At 44.0% G+C, this 25,120-nt stretch overlaps 1 protein-coding gene across 1 annotated transcript in view; it reads right to left on the minus strand.

Annotated features, from left to right (window-relative positions):
• Nucleotides 1–25,120, minus strand: part of LOC130473039 (serine/threonine-protein phosphatase 4 regulatory subunit 1-like) — a 59,150-nt gene that overhangs the window by 13,663 nt on the left and 20,367 nt on the right. The window contains exons 6-13 of the mRNA XM_056844557.1: nt 23,105–23,251; nt 12,318–12,425; nt 10,648–10,713; nt 7,216–7,374; nt 4,117–4,271; nt 2,664–3,106; nt 1,360–1,571; nt 51–140 (exon numbers count right to left, since the gene is read on the minus strand). Coding sequence (XP_056700535.1) covers nt 51–140; nt 1,360–1,571; nt 2,664–3,106; nt 4,117–4,271; nt 7,216–7,374; nt 10,648–10,713; nt 12,318–12,425; nt 23,105–23,251 — 1,380 coding nt within the window. The remainder of the gene's footprint in view (nt 1–50; nt 141–1,359; nt 1,572–2,663; nt 3,107–4,116; nt 4,272–7,215; nt 7,375–10,647; nt 10,714–12,317; nt 12,426–23,104; nt 23,252–25,120) is intronic.

Below are 25,120 nucleotides of genomic sequence, written 5' to 3' on the forward strand. Positions count from 1 at the left end.
GTATTACATTAGAACCTCACTGTGCTCTATTAAGAAATATTTGAAACAACCTGTAATTTTGATTTATCTTCTTCAAAGGGTGTATCATTATCTTCTATCTCTAAAGCTCTGTCGGTCCCATTGAGTAGTTCTTCTACATCCTGTAAAAGTGCCCAATATGAAACAGACAAAATTATCTTTAGATGATCCAAGAGTAATGCATTAAAAGACAATACAACTCAAGCAATGAGCATCTCTCTGAGAGCGGCAATCAGGTTATCATGCTTACGAATGTAATCAAAGTTATTCGAGCCATATAAAGATACAATACAAGCATCTGTACCTGACAATTTAAAGCAATTTTTTATGACCTCTGCAGATCTGTGATCCAATAAAAACAACACCTAAATAGATACTTATTACTCTTTGTTAAACCATTTCAAGCCATGGCAAAAACATTTTCATATTATCTCAACACTGACGTTATTAACTTCATTTTGATCTCGGTCATTAATTCACTAATACGCAGGATTAATTTAAAGATGTGATGCTCTGAAACAGAGACATTACTTATTAATGCATTTCTGATTACAATGGTCTTGACTGCCTTTTGATGCGCAATTATGTACCTACTGAATAATGATTCTTCAGCTGAAACACTGACAAACTAGACCAGGGGAGTCAAACGTAAGGCCTGGGGACCAGATTCCGGCCAACGAGCCAGCCATGGGAGCCACCACCCCGGGTCCCAATCTGGGCTGGCGAGGCACGGCATGGCCCAATGAAGTGACATTTATGTCATATTTGGCCGTCATACCAAATGAGTTTGACACCCCTGAACTAGACGGTCTGTGAAAAATTGCAGGCAGCCTTCCCCCCCCCCCCCTTACACTGCATTTTTAACTGAATGTGTTACCTAGCTTTATTGTGCTGTTTATTGTCTTATTAGACCGGTCTTTACTGAATCGTTTTATAATTCTATCATCCATCTCCAGTCTCAATGAGAAAGCTGGATGATAAACAAAGTAAATAAGAAATGAATAAATAAAAATTCTGAGCCTGTTGACTTCAGGATTGCATTGTTAGCGGCTGACCCATGAAGTCCTGCCTCCTGGGGATTTGCCAGTCCGATCATCTAATGGAACAAGACCTCGGTATCAGGCTGGCTTTCAGTGGCTGGAATTAAAGTGTCGTTTAGATGAGACTTGTTAGTTATATTTGCCTTCTGTTTTAAGTGCAGGCTCAGTGCCCTAATTTTTCATGGCTGCAGAAGTCTGAATAAACAAACAGACTTCTATAGTGGTATGAGATGATTGACAAGCAAAAGGTGTCAGCCTCCCCTGAACATTCCCCCCCTCCCACCCCATCCCAGTGGCTCACCATATTTTTCTTTATAGTTGGACTGGAAGGGTCAACAGTCTCTCCCTGGGTTGGTGACAAAGACAGGGGGCTCTCATTCCCTGTGCTGTGATCGGGGTCCAAAGGGGATGCCTCTTCCTGGTCGTTACTATTAACTTCCTCATCTTGTTTTACCTCATAGCCGGAGTCGAGATGAGCAGCTCTGAGTGCAGCAGACAGTACTTGAACCTGAGCTGATTAGATGGAACAAGTCCAGTTAAGTTACTTTTTCACGCACACACCTTCCTAGAAAGCGATACAAATGAATCACATCGTATGCTTTTAAAACTTGCAGCGTTCATGCATTGTTTTACTGCTCTGGAATATTGAAAGATAATATTAGTCTCCTTCGCATACATTCTACGCATAACAAGGGGATAGGCAGAGCGATCCTAAGGGGGTGAGTGGGTACAAGAGGTGCGCCCAGGGATGGTGCAGAAATTCTGCCTCTCGAGCGGCCTGTTGGCCTGGCCAGCTGGTGGCCCTTACGCGGGCAAAAAGGCAGGGGTGTAAATTTTGTAAAACAAATTACAAAAATTTGCTGTGCAACCTTACATGGGGGCTTGCTTACACAAGGATGCTTTCACACAAGAAACTGGCTTCACCTGGGGACAAGTGGCTGAGTCCTGCTTCCATCTGGAATCTCACAGAGCCTCCCAAATCCAGAGCTTCTGTATTTCAACCATTTGATCAGTAAAAAGCATTCTAGAACCCACTGAATTGGTCATTTCGGGGCAGCCCAATAGTAACATTACCCCCCTCACACACCCTTGGACATGGCTGCCCACCTCCCCCCATGACTAGTATTGTTGACTGTTCTTCTGTTTTAGTTTTCAGCTTCTCTTGTTGGAGCCAGCATGGAGTACTGGTTAAGAGGGGTGGACTCCAATCTGGAGAACCGGGTTTGATTCCCCACTCCTCCACATGAGTGGCAGACTCTAAGCTGGTGAACCAGGTTGGTTTCTCCACTCCTACACATGAAGCCAGTTGGGTGACCTTGGGCTACTTACAGTTCTCTAAACTCTCTCAGCCTCACCTACCTCACAAGTTGCCTGTTGTAGGGAAAGGAAAGGAAGGAGACTGTAAACCAGTTTGATTCTCCGTAAAGGGTAGAGAATGTCAGCATATAAAAACAACAACTATTCTTCTTGATTTTCTTTTTGTGTTTATTTTACTGGTTGTTGACTGCTGTGAAATTTTAGAATAGTGGTCTAAAACTTTTTAAATTCCTAAATATAAATCAAACAATTTAGGCAGGTGAAATGAGGCAAGAGGTAGAGTCTAACCTTGAACGTCGGGGTCATCCATGTGCTCCTGCAAACTTCGCAGCACCTTTTTAATTTCACTGCTGGCAACGCAGTTGTTACAAAGAGCTGCCGACGCCAAGCAGCTTTCTTCTAGCATCTCTGTTTTGCACTGAAGCAGTTCCAGATCCTGGCTTATGTCAGGAAGCGGAGGACGCCAGTATAAGAAAGTATTAAACACGTCTTCTGCAGACTGGGCCCTTGAGTCCATTGACCTGCAATTGCCGACTTGACAGCCTTTTATATCCTTGGCCACACAAGCACCAACATTGTCACTCTGACTCAATCGAGTCAAATCTATCTCTGAATTAATACGCGTTGCTGAGCTTTCTTCTCGTGAAGCCGAATTTTCAGAGCAAGATGTGCAGCTAGCGGAAGGTCCCTCAGTCATTGATTCTGATTTATTCTCCACGGGCGTCTCTGAGCTGAAAACGGAAGCCCTTTTAGTCACAACGTTAAGAGAGCAATTCCACAATGAGTGTCCTTCGTTAACCAGCTTAAACATTACATCTCAGGTAGATTTCAATTGCAATAGTCGTAATTTTTTTTCCTTTCGGAATCAAATCCTGCTTTCACAGAAACATCATAAAATTAATCAAAGTTAGGTAGCATGAAACTAAGTGACCTTGTTCTATACATGAATTATTTTACTGTCAGGACTCTAGCTGGGTTGAGATCAGGAATGACTTTGAGTTTCAATGTACAGACTCAGGGATATTTCATTTTCAAATAAAAGCAATTTTAGCCAGTGTAGCATAGTGGTTAAGAGCGGTGGACTTTAATCTGCAGAACTGGGTTTGATCCCCCACTCCTCCACATGAGCGGAGGACTCTAATCTGGAGAACCGGGCTTGATTCCCCATTCCTCCACATGAAGCCTGCTCGGTGACCATGGACTAGTCACAGTTCTCTCCGAACTCTCTCAGCCCCACCTACCTCACAAGGTGTCTGTTGTGGGGACGGGAAGGCAATTGTAAGCCGCTTTGAGACTCCTTTAAAAAGGTAGAGAAAAAGCGGGGTATAAAAACCAACTCTTCTTCTTCCTATGACTTCTCTACCATAAAGACAAAAGGGACTGCACAAGTCCCATTTCTAATCTTGCCCCTGGCACAACTGTGAGGGCCAAGTCACAAACAAACACTTTGACTTGAGCTTATTATTTCAAAGTTGTCCTTCCTGCACAGATCAATTACTGGAGACCAATGGGGGTAGCCACCAGATAAACAGAACAATTAGGACATAACGTAATCAGCCCTGTAGCTACGCTGAGCTGATTTCTGCAATGTGCTAATGAAGGACATGCATTAACATCGGCTGATTCTGATCAGGTATCTCCAAGACCAAATTGCTGTACCTGCGTACAGCAGTGCTAATGAAGGACATGCATCAACATCGGCTGATTCTGATCAGGTATCTCCAAGACCAAATTGCTGTACCTGCGTAGCATAGCATTCATATGGTTGCCTGCTGGGTGGGGGCTGGAAGGCCGGATGCTGAGGGTCCCATCTTCCCGAATGTAAAGACCAGCACTGGAAGGGTTTGCAAAAGTAGAAATAAACGGCCCAAGCGACTGGAAAGCAGCTTGGCGAACCTGGAATAGTAGAAAAAATAAGAAGACACAAAGGAATGAATGACCATCCTTCTGTGAGCTAAGCATTCACAAGCCACTGTTCACTTTATTTAAATACATTTCAAAAGTAAGGCAATCAGCTCTGACTTGTAATAGTTAATACCTTTTAGAGCAGTGGTTCCCAAACCTTTCAGGCCACTGCCCCCCTGGTTCCACAAACTAAACCCCAGCGCCCCCTACCCTATAAAAAGCATTATTCATAACAGGGGTTTGCATGACTCCCTAAAGATAACAATAAAAAATAACAATAAAATTTAAAAACAATAACAATTAATTGCATATCTATTCAAAATCAAATGAAAACTATTAAGTTGAAATTTATTCAACAAAACTGATGAACTTAATCCAGTGGTACCAGCTCTTCAAAGTCTGGGGCGGGGGGATTCTGATAGTTTCCACCAAATTTGCCAGCATGGTGCCATAGCTTGATCTATTGTAAATCAGTTGAAGGGGCCCACCTCTAGCACCCCCTGCTGCCCTCTTGCTTCATAGTGCCCCTCCTAGGTAATCCCACTGCCCCCCAGGGGGTAGTACTGCCCACTTTGGGAGCCACTGTTTTAGAGGATATTAAATAGGGAATGAAAAAAATTCCAGGAGCAAAGGGTATTAAAAACACAAGATTATTCATGCAACAAAAAAGCAATTCTATATATAATTTGATTGCACGAGCAAGCAGTTTTTAAATGTTTTGTGAAGTTGGACCAAAGAACAAATGTTGAACATATAACGGCTAGATTTATGGCATATCGCAACATCACGACAACGGAGATTATGTATTATTTTGTATTATATAAGCTATACGGTGGCTTGCTTGGAAAAATGTCTTCCATATACGTACATATGAAGCACGAAATAAGGCTGGCACTGCCAGCGATGCCTTCGACTCAGTGCCCCTATACCTCCAAGTATGTGGTCAAGGCTGCCAATCTATTTGCCACAGCCCAATATATCATGAGGATGGACACATACAGCCCAGATGTAGCATGGCAATCTTTTTCAAAAAGACCCCAGTCTAGAAAAGGACATCTCTTTGACAGCAGATAATGCAGTATCTGCTTCTCAGCGTCTTTAGCGGTTTAATCCAGGGAGTGATATATTTATTCAATGCAGTATTATTTTGCGGACATGCTAAAACAATGTGGGCTAGGGTGTCTATTTGATCTGGACAAAATGGGCATTTTCCATTCTTCTGCAATAATTTTATTGTATTGCGCTTGTTTCTTGGCTGAGTCTAGGGCAGTAAATTTCATCCCCCCTTTTTAAAGTGTGTAGTGGTTGATGGATAGCCAGTGGCTGTTAAATCTAGGGAAAGGAAACCAACATCTACGGAGAAGCCCGCTTTTGTAGGTGGAGTCCCCTTGATGGGTCAGGTTGCTAGAACCCGTCCGCACTATTAAGCTTTGGTCTGAGACAAAAATTAGTTTGCTGGTCAGAGTCTTTGACTGACTTTGGCCCCAGAAGGTCGGACAAGAACCAACGGGCTTGTAATCAAATCAAAAGAGTTTTCGGCTAAATGTTAGGAAGAACTTGCTGACAGACAGAGCGGTTCCTTAGGGGAACAGGCTTCCTCGGGAGGTGGTGGGCTTTCCTTCTTTGGAGGTTTTGAAGCAGAGGCTAGATGGCCATCTGACAGCAGTGCTGAGTCTGTACATTTAGGTAGTTCATGAGAAGGCGGGCAGGAAGAGGTGAGTCAGTGCTTGGCTCTTGTGACCCTTTCTCACATGCCCAAATAACGTGGATCACCGCTTTGGGGTCAGGAAGGAATTTTCCTCCAGGCCAGATTACCCAGGGATCCTGGAGGTTTTTTTGCCTTCCATTGGGCATACAGCAGGGGTCACTGGGGGTGTGGGAGAGGGGAAGTAGTTGTGAATTTCCTGCATCGTGCAGAGGGTTGGACTAGATGACAGCTCCAAACCACTACACCACTCTGGCTACACCAAACATACCATCAGGGAAGGACTGGGCCCTTAAAATGGCCTTGTAACAAGCCAAGAAAAGAGAGCTAGCGTGGTGTAGAGGTTAAGAGCGGTGGACTCTGATCTAGAGAACTCACTCATTCCCCACTCCTCAACATGAACGGCAGAGGCTAATCTGGTGAACTGGATATGTTTCCCCAGTCCTACACACAAAGCCAGCTGGGTGACCTTGGGCAAATCACTCTCTCTCAGCCTCACCTACCTCACAGAGTGTCTGTTGTGGGGAGGAGAAGGGAAGGTGACTGTAAGCCAGTTTGAGTCTCCCTTAAGTGGTAGAGAAAGTCAGCATATAAAAACCAACTCTTCTTCTTCTTCCCTTCCAACTTTATATTTTTATACCACAGAACTAGCTACACACCTTGCAAGGAAAGGATGGTTCAGCTCAACCACTTAGACACTGGTCAAACATGCATTTGCACACAGAAGGAAAGGCATTTTCACAAATGCAATTTCCCTCAGTCCTTAGCATATGAACAGTACTTTCATGTCAAATTTATTTTGCAAAATTAAGAGAGAGAGTTAACATAGGATCCTCAAAAGCTGACAAGGCTCTTGGGAGAACTAAGGATGGCCCCTTTTCCATCATAGCTGAGACCATGAATAAAGAAATAAAATAAAAATGCTTTCCCTGCTCATTTCTCTATTGAAGTGAAAAGAAAAATGTTATACATCTACCCATGGCAAAAGATGGATCAAGATCTATTTTGAGAGGTAATCACAATTATCATCTGAAGATGACTGTTTTATGTAAGCTTCCTTTCTCCCATTAATTATTTTCCTCGTAGGTGATATACGGAGAGTTTTAAACCACCTTGACATTGACGGTTCTCATTCTACCTGTTCAGAGTTGACAATTTTCTCAAAAGTCAACAAAGAACTGTCATGGTGCAGCTCTTATTCACGGACGAGCTAATCCACCTTCTACTTACCCATCTGCAAGGGTCACTGATGAGGCTGATAAAAAGGGGAGACAGCTTGCTCCTCCTAATTTCTGGTGATGTCGTGTAGGAGACAGCCATAAAGCATTCAGCACAAGCCTTCCTCATACCCCAAACGCTATCAGAGCAAAGCTCAAAAAACTTAGGAATCTGCCAAAATAAAGAAAAGAGACTTATTTTAGAACTGGATTATCAAGAAGACAAATGAGTGGGTTCTAGATCAAATCAAGCCTGAACTCTGCCTGTTAGCTAAAATGACTAAACTGAGGCTATCGTACTTTGGTCACATTATGAAAAGAGTCACTGGAAAAGGCAATAATGCTAGGAAAGATGAAGACAGCAGGAAAAGATGGATTGACTCAATCAAGGAAGCCACAGCCTTCAGTTTGCAAGACCTGAACAAGGCTGTTAAAGATAGGATGTTTTGAGGCCATTAATTCATAGGATCACCATAAGTCCAAAGCGACTTAACAGCATCTCTCTCTCGCTCTCTCTCACACACACATTTTAGAACTAATGTGCTGTTATTATTAATTTGGATTGCGGCCCTTAACACATTTACTTTACTTTTCAATAATTATCTAAAGACTAGGGTGACAGCTAGCTTTCTGAAGCCTCCTGCTGGCCAGCCGTTTGTAGCAAAGAAGGGCAAATGAATCTAAGTGACATTAACAGAGAAATCTAAAATAACCCCCCCCCCATGTCATGTCTATCTCAGTGACACTGTGGCACTGTGTGTAGGTGCACGCCACACTTGTAAGCAAATACTCATGTCACCCAAGCTGTCTGTCAATTTGATTTACTTCAAACTCGGATGAGAAGGTGACAGTAAGAGCCAGATGACTTTAAAAGAATTCATGCCCTTTCAGCAGGGCTTAAAGAAGGAATGCTGACATGAAGGATTACCCTTCCAAAATAAAGTTGTCAATTGCAGCCGCCACCTTAAATAAAGTTGTCAATGGCAGCCACTACCTTGGCTAACTCAAGAAGCACAGGGGTAGGGGAGGTAGGAAATGCCAAGGGCAGTCACTATCAAACGCAGATGTTACTGAACTCTTCGAGTCTTAGAGGCTCGGTGTGTGTATATAGATATTTTTTTCTCCTCCATCTGGCATATGTCAGCAGGAGCAGACAGTTCCTATGGTGGCTTAATTCCCCCCACCCCCGAGCCAGAATTCCTATCGGTACTCTAAGCACCACTGCAAATTATTTCATGAACTTCTATTTGATGCCGTGGCAAAGCAGGGGAAACCCTGATCATTGCTTGCAGAACTGTACACATTTAAAAGTTTCCTTGCCCTTTCCACAGACCACCCCCCCCCCAAAAAAAAACTCCTTCTATATCTTTTCTTTCTGTTGGCCTCCTACTCCCGATTACATTTTAAATTGATCCCAGCCTTCCTCGGAGAAGCTTGGGACACGTGAACACATGAAGCTGACTCATACCTAGTTAGCTGTTTAGCTTGGAAAGAAGGTGGTTAAGGGGAGACATGTTAGAGGTCTATAAAATTATGCATGGTATGGAGAGAGTGGACAGGGAAAAGCTTTTCTCCCTCTCTCGTAATACTAGAAGGGGAGTCATCTGCTGAAGCTGGAGGGCGAGAGATTCAAAACAGATAAAAGGAAGTATTTCTTCTCCCAATGCATAGTTAAATTGTGGAACTCCCTGCCCCAGGATGTTGTGATGGCAGCCAACTTGGAAAGCTTTAGTAGGGGAGTGGTCATGTTCATGGAGGAGAGGGCTATCCATGGCTACTAGTCAAAATGGATACTAGTCATGAGGCATACCTATTCGCTCCAGGATCAAAGGAGTACGCCTATTATGTTAGGTGCTGTGGAACACAGGCAGGATGGTGCTGCTGAAGTCGTCTTGTTTGTGGGCTTCCTAGAGGCCCCTGGTTGGCCACTGTGTGAACAGACTGCTGGACTTGATGGTCTGATCCAGCATGGCTTTTCTTATGTTCTTATGTCACTGGTCTATCTAGTTAAATCAGTCTTGTCTACTCTGACTGGCAGCAGCTCTCCAGCGTGTTAGGTAGAGCCTTTTCACACTACCTGCATGAACCCATGAAGCTATTTTACACTGAATGAGACCTTTGATCCATCAAACTCAGTACTGAGACTGGCAGTGGCTCTCCAGGGTCCAGATCTTTTTAATTGGAGATGGCAGGGATTGAATCTTGGACCATCTGCATGCCAAGCAGATGCTCTATCACTGAGCCACAGACCCTTGCCTAACCTACCTCCTCGTCTTTTTAACTAGAGATCCCAGAGACTTTCTGCCTGTCAAGGACATGCTCTGAGCGGCACCCACTCCCTATACATGGTTACCCCCCCTTCAATGCCATCCATGCAACAATCTTGTGAGGCATGTTAGGCTGGCAGAAAAAAACTGGCCCAAGGTCATCCAGTAAACTTCATAGTGGGGATTTGAACTTGGGTCACTCCCATCACAGTCTGACACTCTAACCTCTACACCGCAGTGGGAATTTCTTTCCCCAAGTTCTCTAGCAATCTGCAACCCGAACAAAGGAACCTGCTTAAAGTGTCTTGATAACTTTCAGATGGACCTAAGGGTTTTTTTTTCCTGCTGAACTCCTTTGCTAACAGGAATGTCTTATCTTACAGAATTATTTCATGGACTCCAAATGATCTGATTTTTACCATGATAAATAGTGAAGCAATTATGGTGCTTATTTCATTATTTACATGATGGGAGGAGGAACCTCAATGCATCTCCCTGAGGTCTGCAGCTGTTTTCTTTTCCTCTGCTTTCCTGAGTAATATAGAGGAGCGCGCTCTCTCTCCCCCCCCCCTCCATCTCTAAATATAGAGCTATGAATCATGGCAACCACAGGAAAACATTCCCTTACATTTTAAAATAACAGCAGTCCTCAGCTGCAGTTCTCCATCTGCCACTCAGAGGAACTTAATTCTAACTTAGTAAGGCCGAGACTCAAGCAAAACATTTTTAATATTTCTTTTGATATCAGTAGATTCTATTCCTTAATAAAAGGTGGTGGAAGAAAGATACATTGTTCGGGTATACTCATCCAGCTCTGATAGAAGAGTGACGTGCTAACAATGCAATCCTACAGAGAGTTACTCAGAGAGTTCATTTCAATGGGCTTAGATTGCAGTAACTCTCTTTAGGATTGAGCTGTAAGTTTACAAAAGATTACAACACACACACAAACACATACAAGACACACAAAAGATTACAAGATACACACAGAGATCCCTGCCACAAAAGTCCTCCTCATTTATGTCAGGCAAAGGGACCATTGATAATCTGGGGCGACTGATTATTTTAATGCTTCCCTGATTACTTTTTTCTTTCTTTGCATAAAATGCAGTTCCCTGCAACAGTGTTAACTCTAAGACTTCCGGCGGGTGGGGGGGAGTGTCAGAGTTTTATCATACCAAGCTCTTCTCTGTGGCTTCTTGCCCTACAGCATTGCAGATATCACCAAAATTTGCTGCACAAACCTGCAACAAGAAAAAAAACCGACTTTTATTTCCTATTACATGTTTCATCTTACTGACATCATCGCAGCTCTTCATGAAATGTTTTCCCCTCCATTTTTATTACACAGAGAGGACTGATTATTCACACCACCAGAGGAAAAAAAATACATACTGCATTTCCAAGCTACAATTTTTATTAAACCATATAACAAGGCTCCCTTGAGTCTGCAGCAGCTACCACCTGAACACTGTTATGCACAGCAACATCTGCTCAAGACACTTTATGGAGAATGCGTCATAAATAAGATAGGACTGAATAGGAACATGGCCAGGACCAGAGGATCATCAACACTACAGCTATTATTCAGCAAGCACTCAAGTTCGTAGTAAACTTTCAAGTATATGAAGAAGAGGCAGAAGAGAAAGAGGAGTTGGTTTTTATATCCTGCTTTTTCTCTACCATAAGGGGTCTCAAAGCGGGTTACAATCTTCTTCCCCCCTCACAACAGGCACCTTGTGAGGTAGGTGGGCTGAGAGAGTTTGGAGAGAACTGTGACTGGCCCAAGGTCACACAGCAGGCTTCATGTGGAGGAGTGGGGTTCACCAGATTAGAGTCCACCGCTCGTGGAGGAGTGGGGAATCAAACCCAGTTCTCCAGATTAGAGTCCGCTGCTCTTAACCACTACACCACGCTGGCTCCCAAGTTCTTTGTTAAACTGTGGACTATTTTGAGCTAAAGCTAGTGCCACTTATCACCTACACTTCAGGGCAGCCATCTTACGGTGAATTTCATACATTTATATTTTCATAAGTTTATATAATTTCATAAGGTCAACAGGCATTTTATTTACTTCAATAATGCCCAGCCTTTCTCCCCAACGGCTTACGTTGTTCTCTCCTCTGAGCCCTCGAAGGTAGGTTAAACTAAGAATGCGTGACTGACCCAGGGTCCACCCAGGGAGCTTCCATGGCAGAGCGGGGATTTGAACCAGGGCCTCCCAGATTCTAGTCCAACACTCTAGCCATGACACCACGCTGGCTCATTGTAGGTATGCTCCAATGTAGATAGAGCGCAACATAAATCTGTCTCTGCACTGTGTCCATTCTCTGCAATGGCAAAGAGAAAACAGAGGAATGAGGAGAGGCCCTTCTTTCCCTCATGTGACCTAAAGGCAACAAAAACTGTTGAAGGCGGGGGGGGGGGTGTGGCAAGCCTTGCACTCTGACAGTGTGGTGTAGTGGTTAAGACCAGCAGACTCTAATCTGGAGAACCGGGTTTGATTCCCCACTCCCCCACAAGAGCGGCAGACTCTAAACTGATGAACCGGGTTTGGTTTCCCCAGTCCTACACATGAAGCCTGCTGGGTGACCTTGGGCTAGTCACAGTTCTCTGAGAACTCTCTCAGTCCCACCTACTTCATAAGGTGTCTGTTGTGGGGAGGGGAAGGGAAGGTGACTGTAAGTTGCTTTGAGTCTCCTTAAAGGTAGAGAAAATCGAGGTATATAAACCAACTCTTCTTCTTTGTCCTCTCCATCATTTTCTGCAGCTAGGCTGCACATGCACAGTTCCCTGGGTGGGGGGCAGTCCCCCATGGAGGGCTCAGAGACTATAAAGATGGACTAACCTTTCGGACTTGAAAAAGTTTCCCATCCCCACAGAGCTCACAGAATCGGGGAAGAAGTAAGCATTCAACTGTCGACTTGTTCACCATAGAAGCCATTTTGCAGATTATCTATTAAGGAGAGAAGAGAGAAAAAAATCTGAGTTTATTATTTCCATTTAAAATTATTTCCCCTTGGACTCAGCAGTTCTGTTGAAAGCGGTGTCACAAGATGTGGTTTGTCTAAAAGAACTTATTATGGTTCAGGAAATAATCAATGTGGTTAGGAGAATAGGAAGTAATAAGTCTCTGTGTTCCAATGGTTTTCATGCAGCGTGGTTTTCATGCAGCGTACTATGTAAAGTATTTGAAGAGCTCCTTATGGATCAGTTACTTAAAATGTTCAACAGCTGTCTGTAGAGTCATTCCATTCCAAAATCGTGGAATGAAGATCACAGCACATGGATTCTTTAAGAAGGAAACAACCTATCCTTCTTTAGTTCCTTTTGGCCCATTTTACTGTTTAAATTATGGCTATATATTTGAACAGCAACTTGAGGAAAACAATCCTAATCCAGATCAAACAGGGATTTTAAATGACTGGAAAAAGACAGGCTATACTCAGCCCTTGATATTCTATTTTAAAGGTAACCAGATCAGAAATAATTTTCATATGCAGTAGACCAGTCACAAATTTGAGAGGTTTCAGAGCTATTATTGAGATTATTAAGAGAATAATGGATATTGCAATGCCCGAGGCGTGCAAAATCTCTTCCCATAGCTGGAAAACTGGCAGCAAATTTTTGGAAAACCACCTGTTTTTAAGACATTATTTGCCAAACAAAGTTGGGAACATAGATACGTTGAAAAATTCTAGCTAAATTTAAATGGTCCAGGCTCACAGAGAGGTTTTAGAATACGTGGAAATGGCATTGAATGTCAAGAACAGAAAAACTACGTTACATTTAAAAATTGTTAAATGACAAATTATAGGCAGCGGATAATTTTGAACACCACCGTACTTTTGAACAACAAAAATATCTCCAACTAGCCAAAGGCTTTCTTAAAGTTTCTACCTTCTTCAATTTATTTATCTGCTTTTTTTATAATCTGCTTTTCTTGATGACTCAAGGCGCATTACAGGATATAAACAGTACAATCAGACAGCATAAAACAACCAGTGAACAATGCAACTGGACTATGATTATAGAACTTAAGAACCATGCAAACAACAAACTATCTAAGCCAAGGTATATTATTAAGTGTGTGTGTGTTAAGTGCCGTCAAGGCGCTTCCGACTCATGGTGACTTTTATGAATCAATGTCTTCCAAAACGCCCTGTCGTTAACAACCTTGCTCAGGTCTTGCCAATGGAGAGCCATGGCTTCCTTTATAGAGTCAATCCATCTCGTGTTGATACTATAAATACAGGAAGTGGATTACAAGGTCTAGGACAATGCCGTAAAACAGGTGATACCTATGATAAACATTGCTACAGAACTACAATTCTATTCTATTACAAAGGTTAGGCTGTTCATTAGCTTACAGTTCTAGCCGCTTTAAAAAAAAAAAACAAAAAACCTCTTGAACATTACTGCCCTTTCTGCAGAATGATAGAAGTGCGGGAGCCCTCCCGACCTCCTCAGACTGGCTGTTCCACAGGTGGGGGCCACCACTGAGCAGGCACATCAACGGGCAGCAACTGATCTTACTTATTAGCAAGGTGGCACCATCAGAAGGCTTTGCTTAGTCTGTTGATGGCAGATAGATTTGTTTTTAGGTAGCGGGTTTAAATGTATATAGCAAATGATGGTCTTCTGTTATGGGGGGATCGAACACTGTAAGCTAAAGTGGTTTAGAAGTATCTAGATACAAATAAATATCAAGTACCGTATATACTCGGGTATAAGCCGACCCGAGTATAAGCCGACCCCCCAAATTTGAGGCCAGAAAAGGGAATTTCTTATTGACCCGCGTATAAGCCGAGGGTCAATAAGAAATTCCCTTTACCGGCAATGCTGCGCTCTAAAATGCCGGCAGCCATTTTAGAGCGCAGAGCCCCTGCCCCAGGTCGCCCTCCCGCCCCACCCCACCCCCAGTGCCATCCAAGGGGGGGAGGGGGAAGAGCCCCTGAACCCCCTACTTACCGGGAGACGCGGCGAATCGGCGGCTTGGCCTTCCTGGGCCGGCAGGAGGCCTTTCCAGGCCCCTGCCGGCCGGAGGAAGGCGCTTGGGCACGTGGGTGGCGGCGGCGCAGCTGGCAGGGGCCTCCTGCCGGCCCAGGAAGGACCCTGCAGGCAGAAGAAAGGCGCCCGGGCGCCTGGGCGGCGGTGGAGCGGCCGGCAGGGACCTTCTGCCGGCCAAGGAAGGACCCTGCCGGCAGGAGAAAGGCGCCCGGGCGCCTGGGCGGCGGCGGAGCAACCAGCAGGGACCTTCTGCCGGCCCAGGAAGGACCCTGCCGGCAGAAGAAAGGCTCCCGGGCGAGGTGGCGATGGCAGCGGTAAGTTCCTCCCTCCTCCCTCCTCCCCCCTCCTACCGTATTGACCCCTGTATAAGCCGAGTTCGGCTTTTTCAGCCCTTTTTTTGGGCTGAAAAACTCGGCTTATACACGAGTATATACGGTATATCAACTCTAGTTGAAAGGGAATATTGCAACCAATCACAGTTTGCATATTATCCAATATATGTACAAGGTATCGTTTGATGCGTTTACAATATTCACCAGACATGTAAGATGCTTGTACTACAAAGACCACTATATCAGCAGGAATAAGAACTTTGAATGAAATTGACATAAAACTAGCAACTTAATTGAAATAGAATTTTAATATATATTTTTTCAAATTAACACACACAGGTGAAGGTTATCTGACCTAAAACCTTTCAGAATAATCAGTGAATTATTTATTTATTAGCTGCCTTTCTTTCTTATGGAGCTCAAAGCAGCTTACATAGATAAAACATATCAAATAAAACACATTAGAAGCATAAAACCAAACTTTAAAATCTCTACTCAGGACTGCTGCTAAACTTAATTGAATGCCATCTTAAATAAAACGGTCTTCAACTGCCTTCTAAAGATCAAAAGTGAGGGAGCCAGGCCACCCCCCTGGGGAGGTTATTCTTCACTGTGGGGCTGCCACTGAAAAGGCCATCTTCTCCTGAACCCACCAAACAAGCTTCTTTGATTGATGGAGACAGTCAGGGGGGCCTCTCCCTGTGATCTTAATTCTCATGCAGGAACACATGGGAGAAGGCCCTTCAGAAAACCCGTTCCCAAGCCATGCAGGGCTTTGAAGGCAGCCCCAAGCAAAGTACACTGTAACAGTCCAGTCTGGATGTAACTAAGGCATGGTTCACTGTGGATAGATCTGACTGACCCAAGAATGGATGCAGTTGACTCACCAGCCGGAGCTGTGCAAAAGCACTCTGAGCCACAGCAGACACCTGGCTTCCTAAGGTGACTGCAGGGTTGAGTAGCACTCCCCAGCTGCAACCCTGGCTTTTCAAGGGGAGCACAACCCCATCCAAGTCCCAGAACTGCCTTTCTACTAACTCCGAGAACCTCGGTCTTGTCAGGATTAAATTTCAGCTTGTTCACCCTCCTCCCACCCCTTTATGACTCCAAGCACTGGTCCAGAATATCAACAGCATCCTCAGAAAGAGGTGAAAAAGAAAGGTAGAGCTGGGTATCATCTGCATATTGGTGACACAGCAGCCCAAACCTCCAATCAGCTTCACACAGATATGGTGGATAAGAGTGAATCCTGCAGAACCCCACAGGGTCAACAGCCATGGGGCAGAGCAGGAATCCCCTAGCACCACCCCCTCTCATATAACGGGGGGGGGGGGGGATTTGTAGTCAAAGGACAGACTTCTGCATGACAAGCAGAAGCTCTACCACCAAAACAGTTTGTTCCTCAGCTACCTCCACTCCCCCAGCAACAACAATGCTATGAAAACATGTCCTTTTAAGACTGCTAATTTGACTACCTTGGACTGACAAACCAGCAAAGAGGCGAGCCCCCTGCTGCCAGGAGCTTCTAGCACCGGCTCTGCCCCCCTCCGCTCCCTGTCAACAGAAGATTTAGTTGTTCATTTGGGTCAAATTGTTTTTTGGGGGGATTTCTGTTGCATCTCTGTGTGGAGGGTAGTATCATAAGAAGAAGAGCTGGTTTTCATATGCCGACTCTTTCTACCACTTAAGGAAGAATCAAATAGGCTTACAATCACCTTCCCTTCCCCTCCTCACAACAAACACCCTGTGAGGTATGTGGGGCTGAGAGAGCTCTAAGAGAGCTATGACTAGCCCAAGGTCATCCAGCTGGCTTCAAGTGTAGTAGTGCAGAAACAAATACAGTTCAGAAGATTAGAGTCCACTGCTCATGTGGAGGAGTAGGGAATCAAACCCGGTTCTACAGATCAGAGTCCACCACTCCAAACCACCATTCTTAACCACTGCACCACGCTGGCTCTCTAAGCTACTCTGAGTCCACAACTGAGTGAGGAAAAGCAAGTTAAAAAGTATCCTAAATAAATAAATAACTCTGCTTTAAAACATTTCCTCATGCTGGAGAAGGCTCTGAACCGGAAAAATGTTTATGGTCACAATAAAAGCATGTCATTAAATTCTTATAGGGGAGTATACAGACATCTAGAGGTCAGTATGCTGGGGGGGTTTTTTTGGGGGGAAGAGTCCCCCCCTTTACACAACAGGTGAAAGTCACGTTTTTCTGTATATCTGAGTACTCCCCTGAGTATGCAGAAGCCTTCTTCTTGTTTGTCACTGACTCTGTTGCCGTTGCTATGGTAATTGGCACTGTCCAGAGATAATGTTATATAACTCTTATGTCATCTTCTAATTTCAGTAAGACTTTGTGGCATTTAGATAACAACCCTTTCCTTTTTATAGATCCCTTTATGGTTTTCTTGAAAAGGCGTTCATTCTGTACATATATTCCTAGCATGAAAAAAGGACTGTGCTCATGATTCCATCGAGCAACTGACTGCTGTACCTGTAGGCCCAGCCAGATCTTTACCTATGGCACCAAACATTGGGGGGGGGGGGCGATACAGGTGGCTGGATTCCGCCATAACAAATGACCGCCACTAATACGGGTAATCACACGCTGGAAACTACAACAGTGGGATCGACTTAGCACTTCCACCAGCAACAGACTGCAACCAACGTTACCAGCGAGGAGGGGCCGTGGCTCAGTGGTAGATCATCTGCTCGGCATGCAGAGGTTCCAGGCTCAATCCCCGGCATCTCCAGTTAAAGGGACCAGGCAAGTAGGTGATGCGAAAAACCTCTCAGCCTGAGAGCCTGGACAGCTGCTGCCAGTAGACAATACTGACTTTGATGGACTGAGGGTCTGATTCAGTATAAGGCAGCTTCATGTGTTCATCCCTGAACTTTCAGTTCTTACTTATCCCTTCCCATTTACTTTATTAAAATATTTGTACACCACCTTTCCTCTTGGCTCAAGGAGGCTTAAGGCTAATAATTAAATGTTACAGATTAAAGCCAGATAAAATAAACCTTCCACATACCTCCCTCCTCCAATAAAAGATGCCTGTTCTTCATACCCCAGAGTTCTTCATACCCCATCAAAAGCCCTGGCAAACAGGCAAGATCTCTAACAAGGGGGGTCCCCTCACTTCTTCAGAGGACCCATTCCAGACAGTGGGAGCCATGATGGAAAAGGGCCAGGTTCTGGTCGATGCCAGGCGGTCCACACTAAGTGGAGGAACAGCCATTAAGTTCCTCAACACCTCAATTGGGGCACTGGAACATAAAAGAGATGACAGCCCTCTCGTCTCTCAAAGAGAGATGCATGTTTGGGTTCTTAAACATTTTAAAATCAAGTACAATGTGTTCTTCTCCCAAGTCTTAAGGCTCAGACTGTTTTCTATTTTGCTTTTTTAAAAAAATATTTAAGTCTCCTATGCCACAAGACTGTAGGAGGAAAAAAACCCAACAAATATCTCAAGAGTTTCACAATATTATTAAGTTGCCAATACCACAAAAAGTTCACTCAAATATGGTAAGGATAAATGTTGATATTTATACAGGCGACATATAAAGAGTATAGATATTAAAAATAACATCTTACTACTCAAACAAGCTCTGCCTTTAGGACAGGATGCCAAGTAAGAATTTGGAGAATATTATACATTTCCTTTTATAATGGAATTGTCAGTCCCTGAAAAAGACATCTGGTGTTCAGATGTCACTTTGGAAGCTGGCCTAAGCAACTCCCAGCCACAAAATTGTAGTCTGGCTGGTAAAGTCATTTTATGGGTGAAGTATCAGGCACTCATGCTGAAATGGATATACATACCTGTTCAGTTCTGTGGAAACACAACTCATTTCTTGTAAATGAACTGAAGCAACTCAAAGACATTAATGAATCAAGCAATTTCATAATTCATATTTTTACTATTAAAAGGTGACAAAAAGAAGTGGAGTATTTTCTGTAGACTACTGGACATCATGGTGGGAAAAATAGGGCAGCAACATTAAGACAAGTTGCAAATATTCTAATGCTGGAACTTGAAGACTTATGGTGACTCGTAGGGTGTTTAAGGCAAGATCACTATGGGTAGCCGTGGTAGCCTTTCTGTAGAGGTGGAAAAGAGCAAGAGTCCAGTAGCATCTTAAACAAGAACAAAATTTCTGGTAGGGTATGAGCTTTCATGAGTCACAGCTCACTTGTACAGATACTTCTTCAGTGAGCTGTGACTCATGAAAGCTCATACCCTGCCAGAAATTTTGTTAGTCTTTAAGGTGCTACTGGACTCTTGCTCTTTTCAAGGCAACAGACATTCAGAGGTGGATTGCTACTGCTTGCCTCTGGTGGACTGAGAGAGTTCAGAGAGAACAGTGACTGGCCCAAGGTCACCCAGCAGGCTTCATGTGGAGGAGCGGGGAAGTGAACCTGGTTCTCCAGATTACAGTCCACCGCTCTTAACCACGCTAGCTCTCTATTTGGAGGTATCAGAGCTAAATTTTATTTTCCTTCCAGAGTTTAAGTATTCTAACGCTAGAAAATAAACATCCTTTCCATATTTTGACCTTCCCACCATATAGGAGATACATGGTTAACGAAGTACATATTATATTATTTGGCTAAATGTAGCCACATGGGGCTGCTAATTTGATCATGGCAAAGGGATGAGGTCAGGGGAATGTTCAGCTCTTTCTTCCCACATCATTTTCTTAAACAAACCCTCCTAGGTAATTTTGGTCTAAAGGTAAAGGTCGCCTGTGCAAGCACCGGGCTACTCCTGACCCATGGGGTGACGTCACATCCCGATGTTTACCAGGCAGACTTTGTTTACGGGGTGGTTTGCCAGTGCCTTCCCCAGTCATCTTTCCTTTATCCCCAGCAAGCTGGGTACTCATTTTACTGACCTTGGAAGGATGGAAGGCTGAGTCAACCTTGAGCTGGCTACCTGAAACAGAGTTCCGTCGGGATCGAACTCAGGTCGTGGGCAGAGCTTAGACTGCAGTACTGCAGCTTACCACTCTGTGCCACGGGGCTCTAAATTTATGTATTAGAAGGGATATATTACTAGTTTTGGTCTACTGGGGAACAAATGTAGGCCTTTCTACCATGCCTGTATTTTTTCTCACAAATTAAATGCTGGGGGTAGGGATAGTATTGAGATTCAGAAAAAGGTTGGTCATGGATCTTCTGACCCTGGGACTTTATAATTTGATAACACATTTCAATCAGCTTTCAAAGCAACTTCTTGGGTCAACAGCATTCCAATATTTCTTTTTTTTTTTTCAAATGGTAAGAAAAAAAAAAAGGATTTAGAAAATAGGATTTGGGAAGGGCAGCTCCAAGCTACTGCAGCTTCAATGGCAACAATTCACAGCAGCGGGTCGTGACCTATTTGTAGGTCCAGCCTGGCAGATGAACAGATCTCTAACAAGATCTGTGTTAGAGGTAATGTGGCAGAAACAGCTAACTGAGGTACTGCCCAGGAAGAGATATCAAGACATCCTTCTGAGAGATACATTTTGGGAGCAAGTCCTTTAGGGAAGCTCCTTGGAAACAAATGCTCTGAATTACTGTCTGATTGATGAACAAGCCTCAAAAAAGCCGCAGGCTCACCTGCACGATCTCTTCTACCATTGTCAACATACTCAAATTAGTCGTTTCTTGGCTTGTGAAAAGCTGTCATTTGTCATTAAATCTGAATCGGCCAACTTGGGTTTCTAACTACCCTACAAACCAGAATTCTACCTACACACAAAACACTGCAGTTTGGAATCTTGGTTTGCAAGGCAAGCACAAACTACAGTTTGCCAGGGCATATGTAAAAGTAAATTATTGCTTGCTGCAAGCCCAGAAATAATTAATTTGTGTGCTGTGCATGAAAGGAGGGTGGGGGTGGGCATTATGAGACCAAGGCTCCATCAAGAATTTTGTCATTACATCTGAACCAAGACATTCTTTTGGTCATTTCACTGGAGGAAATCTAGCCTCTTTTTTCCTGAAAACACAGACTGAAACGAGCCTTCCTAGGATAAAGAATCTGGAAGCTATACTCATCTCATTTTATTTTTAACTTTCTCATGAATTGCAGTAATTTAAATTAATACAGAACAATGCTTTTAACGGACCGATTCTGGCGGCAAGATAAGCCTTTCAGGTTGCATAGAATTCTTCTGGCAGGCGGAAGTGTCCTATCAAACCTGGAAGCTTGCTATGCTACTTTACCAACACAGAACACAAACTATTATTTTGGACAATGGTATTATCTGAGTCATCTTGGATCATATCTTAGCCAACAAAACAATCTTTCTTACAGCAATTTAGGGCAAGTTCTTCCATTCCGACAGATTTAACAGATCAAGTCTGTTTTAATAAAGGGGATATAATTATCTAATCGGTGGTGTAGTCAGTGATACAGCCTCCAACTCAAAAACTGTAGGTTTTGCTCCCTTGCTTGAGACCACTAAATGTGGGCAAATGAAAGCATTCTGCACTCACCCAGATGAAGGCATTCTGCCCATTCCTTTAATCATTGGGGCAGGGGTAGAACCATTTGTTTTGTTTTTTCCTGCTATTTTGATAGGGCTTTGAGCTAATGAAATAAAACGAAAGAATATGGCCGCTCCTGTTAGCGTTTTTCCCCTTCTCCTCACAGCAAAGGTTGCCATGTCCCCCTGCAACTAGCAGGAGACTTACCTAGCCACAGAGGGGCCTTGTCGGCAACATTAAGATGTTACTGGTAATGCGATGACTTCACTCCCCATGCAACCAGAAGTGGTATTTGGGCAAAACTCTATGGTTAAACATTATGGTTCAACCACTGAGTTTTCTCCGAATACCAGTGCGTCTCCGGCATCCCCTGACAATGTGTTCATGTCACTTTGGGGCAGATGGAAAATGACATCAACGCATCGGGATGCTGCCAATGTCCTCTGCCCAGTTTCCTGCCATTCTACCCTCACCAGCCAGCTGAGCAGCTGTGGAGAAGCGCCCACTGGTGAGGGGGGATCCCCTGCCCCCAGAGGGGCTTCATATGGAGTATGGGTCACTGGGGGGGTGGGGGAGGTAGTTTGGAATTTCCTGCATTGTGCAGGGGGTGGGACTAGATGACCCTGGTGGTCCCTTCCAACTCTATGATTCTAAGCTTACCTCACAGAAGCCTCTGGAATGGTCATCCTGCTAGTAACAAAACATGCACACTAGAGCTTTTTCTGCGACATGAGCTAACCTGTCAGGAATGTTTAGGGTGGTTATATGTCTGCCTCATGGCATAAGCAGGGCAACCTTAAACAGAGTTACACAATTATAAGCCTATTGACTTCAACGGACTTAGACTAGTGTTGCTCTTCTTACAATTGCCCTGTACAATTACCTCACCATTTTTGGATTGCAAAAGCAGAGGGAAGACAAGAATGCAGGAACCAAAGCAAGAAATAAGGGGTGTTCCAGAACACATGCCAAACACATATCTCTGCTCATTTATACTTAAGAGCCTTGAGCAAATCATGATATATTTCGGAAGAATGTGCTAGGGTACGAAGGAAGACTATCCAGGTGACAGCCCTGTAGATGGCCCCAAAAAACAGCCGACAGCTGTGAAACGCATACCCTGGGGATTGTGAAGTATTGCCTGAATAGATTAGTTCAGGCCTGGGAAACTGGGCAAGGGGGGGGGGACATATTACACTCTAGAGAAATTTTCGTTCCCTAGAACTCATCAACATTACAGCTTCTCACATGCCCAGCTTGATGCTTGAGTACTAAACCAGTAACAGGAGAAGAAATAGTTTGTGACCGGAAAGTGCAATTTAGCATTGGGGTTCTCACAGGAAGTTGCTCTTTCCCTTGTATGGATTGCACTGGCTATATTCAGCCTTTAATTTCTCTCATCTGCAACACAAATGGGAAGGAAGTCAACAAAGTCTTAACAATGTGGTTGATGCTGGCTGAATGCACTGAACAAGCACGTCTGAGAGCCGCATATAAGATATCTACTGCAGTCACCCGGATCCCTCCCATTGTCTCTGCACTTCAATTTTTTCTTAAAACCGGTGAGGGGGAGAGAAGGGGGACTACTGGGCAACAAGCCAGCACCAAAAGTGGAATTAAACTAGCAAAACTTTACAATATTTAATTCTGTAAAAGATGTGTGTGTGTGTTAAGTGCCGTCAAGCCGCTTCCGACTCACGGCGACCCTATGAATCAATGCCCTCCAAAACGTCTTATCCTTAACAGCCTTGAAAGCACACTATTCCTAAAAAGCCCAAACAACAACAACAAAAAAAGACAATTGCTACTCACATTGACAGCTTCCACCTTGTATTCGTCGTCACTCTCTGGAGCAGACAGGTCCAACAGGATCGGGCATACTTTGTTTTCAACATCATTTTGAGCGACAAGCCCTTGCTCCAGCAGTATCACCAGAGATTCCTGGCTGGCTTTTCTCACCTGTTGAGAAAACGAGAACTATGAAGGTTTCTTTCAGTGCAAAAAAAGTACACGAGTGGTACCAATGACAACCCAAACGAATCCCTGTCCTCCTACTGAACTGCAGGTGGTTGATCTTTCAGTAAGCTACCACTCTGTAACATTTTGAGAACATAAATAAAGGGGGTGGGGAGGCTGTTGCATACACATTCTGTCACGGACTTGAAAACTGTCATGCTTCAGTACAGAAGAGTTGGAATTCCTCATACAGATTTTACCTGGCCAGTACTGGTCTTGGCCAGGCATGAAGGCTTGTTTGTGCCTGAGTTAGCCTAGAGAACAATAAAGGCACCAGTCCAAAGCTTTGGATCATGGTGCACTCACAAAGCTATGTGTTTGCAACAATATCCTCATGAATTTAAATGGCGAGGGTAGCTCTTGGTGAAAGCTTGTCATTGGTTCTTCGACTGATCACCACGGGTAAATGTCATCCTGAGGTTATCAAGCAGAAAAAAAAATCTGTAATTAACAGTAAACTAATCTGATGGTTCCTCTTCAATCCCCCAACCCCTTTTCTGGCAAATTATATGCTGCAAGTGACTAATGCAAGTATGTGTAGTGTATTAAACAAACCTGTGAGGACTAATAGCCTTTGAGGGCTTAACGGCGAGGCACAGCATTATCTCAGACACCTAACAGCAGCCTCCTGTGCAGAGGAGCTCCACACACACAATTAGAGCGGTTCCTCAATGGAACAGGCTTCCTCAGGAGGTGGTAAGCTCTCCTTCCCTGGAGGTTTATAAGAAGAGATTAAGTGGGAGGGAGAGTATCTTGGCCATCTTCTGGGCATGGAGTAGGGGTCACTGGGGGTGTGGGGGGGGGAAGGTAGTTGTGAATTTCCTGCATTGTGCAGGGGGTTGGACTAGATGACCCTGGTGGTCCCTTCCAACTCTATGATTCTCACACACACACTCAAGCTAGTAATACTGGTCCCAATGGCCACTCCAAAATAATCTCCTAAACTTGCTTCCATCTCATATTCTTATAACAAATTATGTAATAAATCGGATGCTCGAGTGAGACCCTCTGCTAAGCTAAGAGTTATTGACATGCTATTACTGAATTTTAAGACAATAATATAAGCGGCAACATTGCTAGGCGTTTGGGTAGGGTGACTTCAGAATCCAGTGCAAGCGCAAAAGAGCAGCCTTCCCTTGCCATCAATGCAATGCAATTGATTATTATTATCAATTCCTGATAATAACTATGAATTAATATGTCTTGAGACAGTCATATCTTTCTGACATTAACAAGCAATCTCTTCAACAGAAGCAGCTATTGAGGATTCTCGTTGAAATGTGATATATTTATTATATTTTAACCCCTCGTCAGCCGAATCCGCTCCCAACGAAATTCACTGGAAATTCTTTTAAAAGATAGATGACAAAAATACAGTACAAATGTTTTTTGGGGAAGAAAATTCTCAGCTGAGCTGAACCCATGTATCACAGAGGGGCGTCTCGCTGCTTCCTCTCGTCCCTCTGATTGCCGTATCCATGGTGGCTAGAAGCAGGAGGAAAAGGGGCCCTTCAACCTGAGCTGTGTGTGTGCTACGTGCCGTCAAGTCGCTTCCAACTCATGGAGATGTCATGAATCAATGTCCTCCAAAACATCTGAGCCTTGCTCAGAACTTAGAAACTGAGGGCTGTGGCTTCCTTTATAGAGTCAATCCATCTCTTGTTGGGTCCTCCTCTTTTCCTGCTGCCTTCATCTTTTCCTAGCATGATTATCTTTTCCAGTGACTCTTGTCTTCTCATGTGACCCAATTACGATAGCTTTTTAGCTTCCAGGGAGAATTCAGGCTTGCCTTGATCCAGAATCCACTTATTT

Source organism: Euleptes europaea, chromosome 2 (genome assembly GCF_029931775.1).
Source record: "Euleptes europaea isolate rEulEur1 chromosome 2, rEulEur1.hap1, whole genome shotgun sequence".
NCBI classification, from domain to species: Eukaryota; Metazoa; Chordata; class Lepidosauria; order Squamata; family Sphaerodactylidae; genus Euleptes; species Euleptes europaea.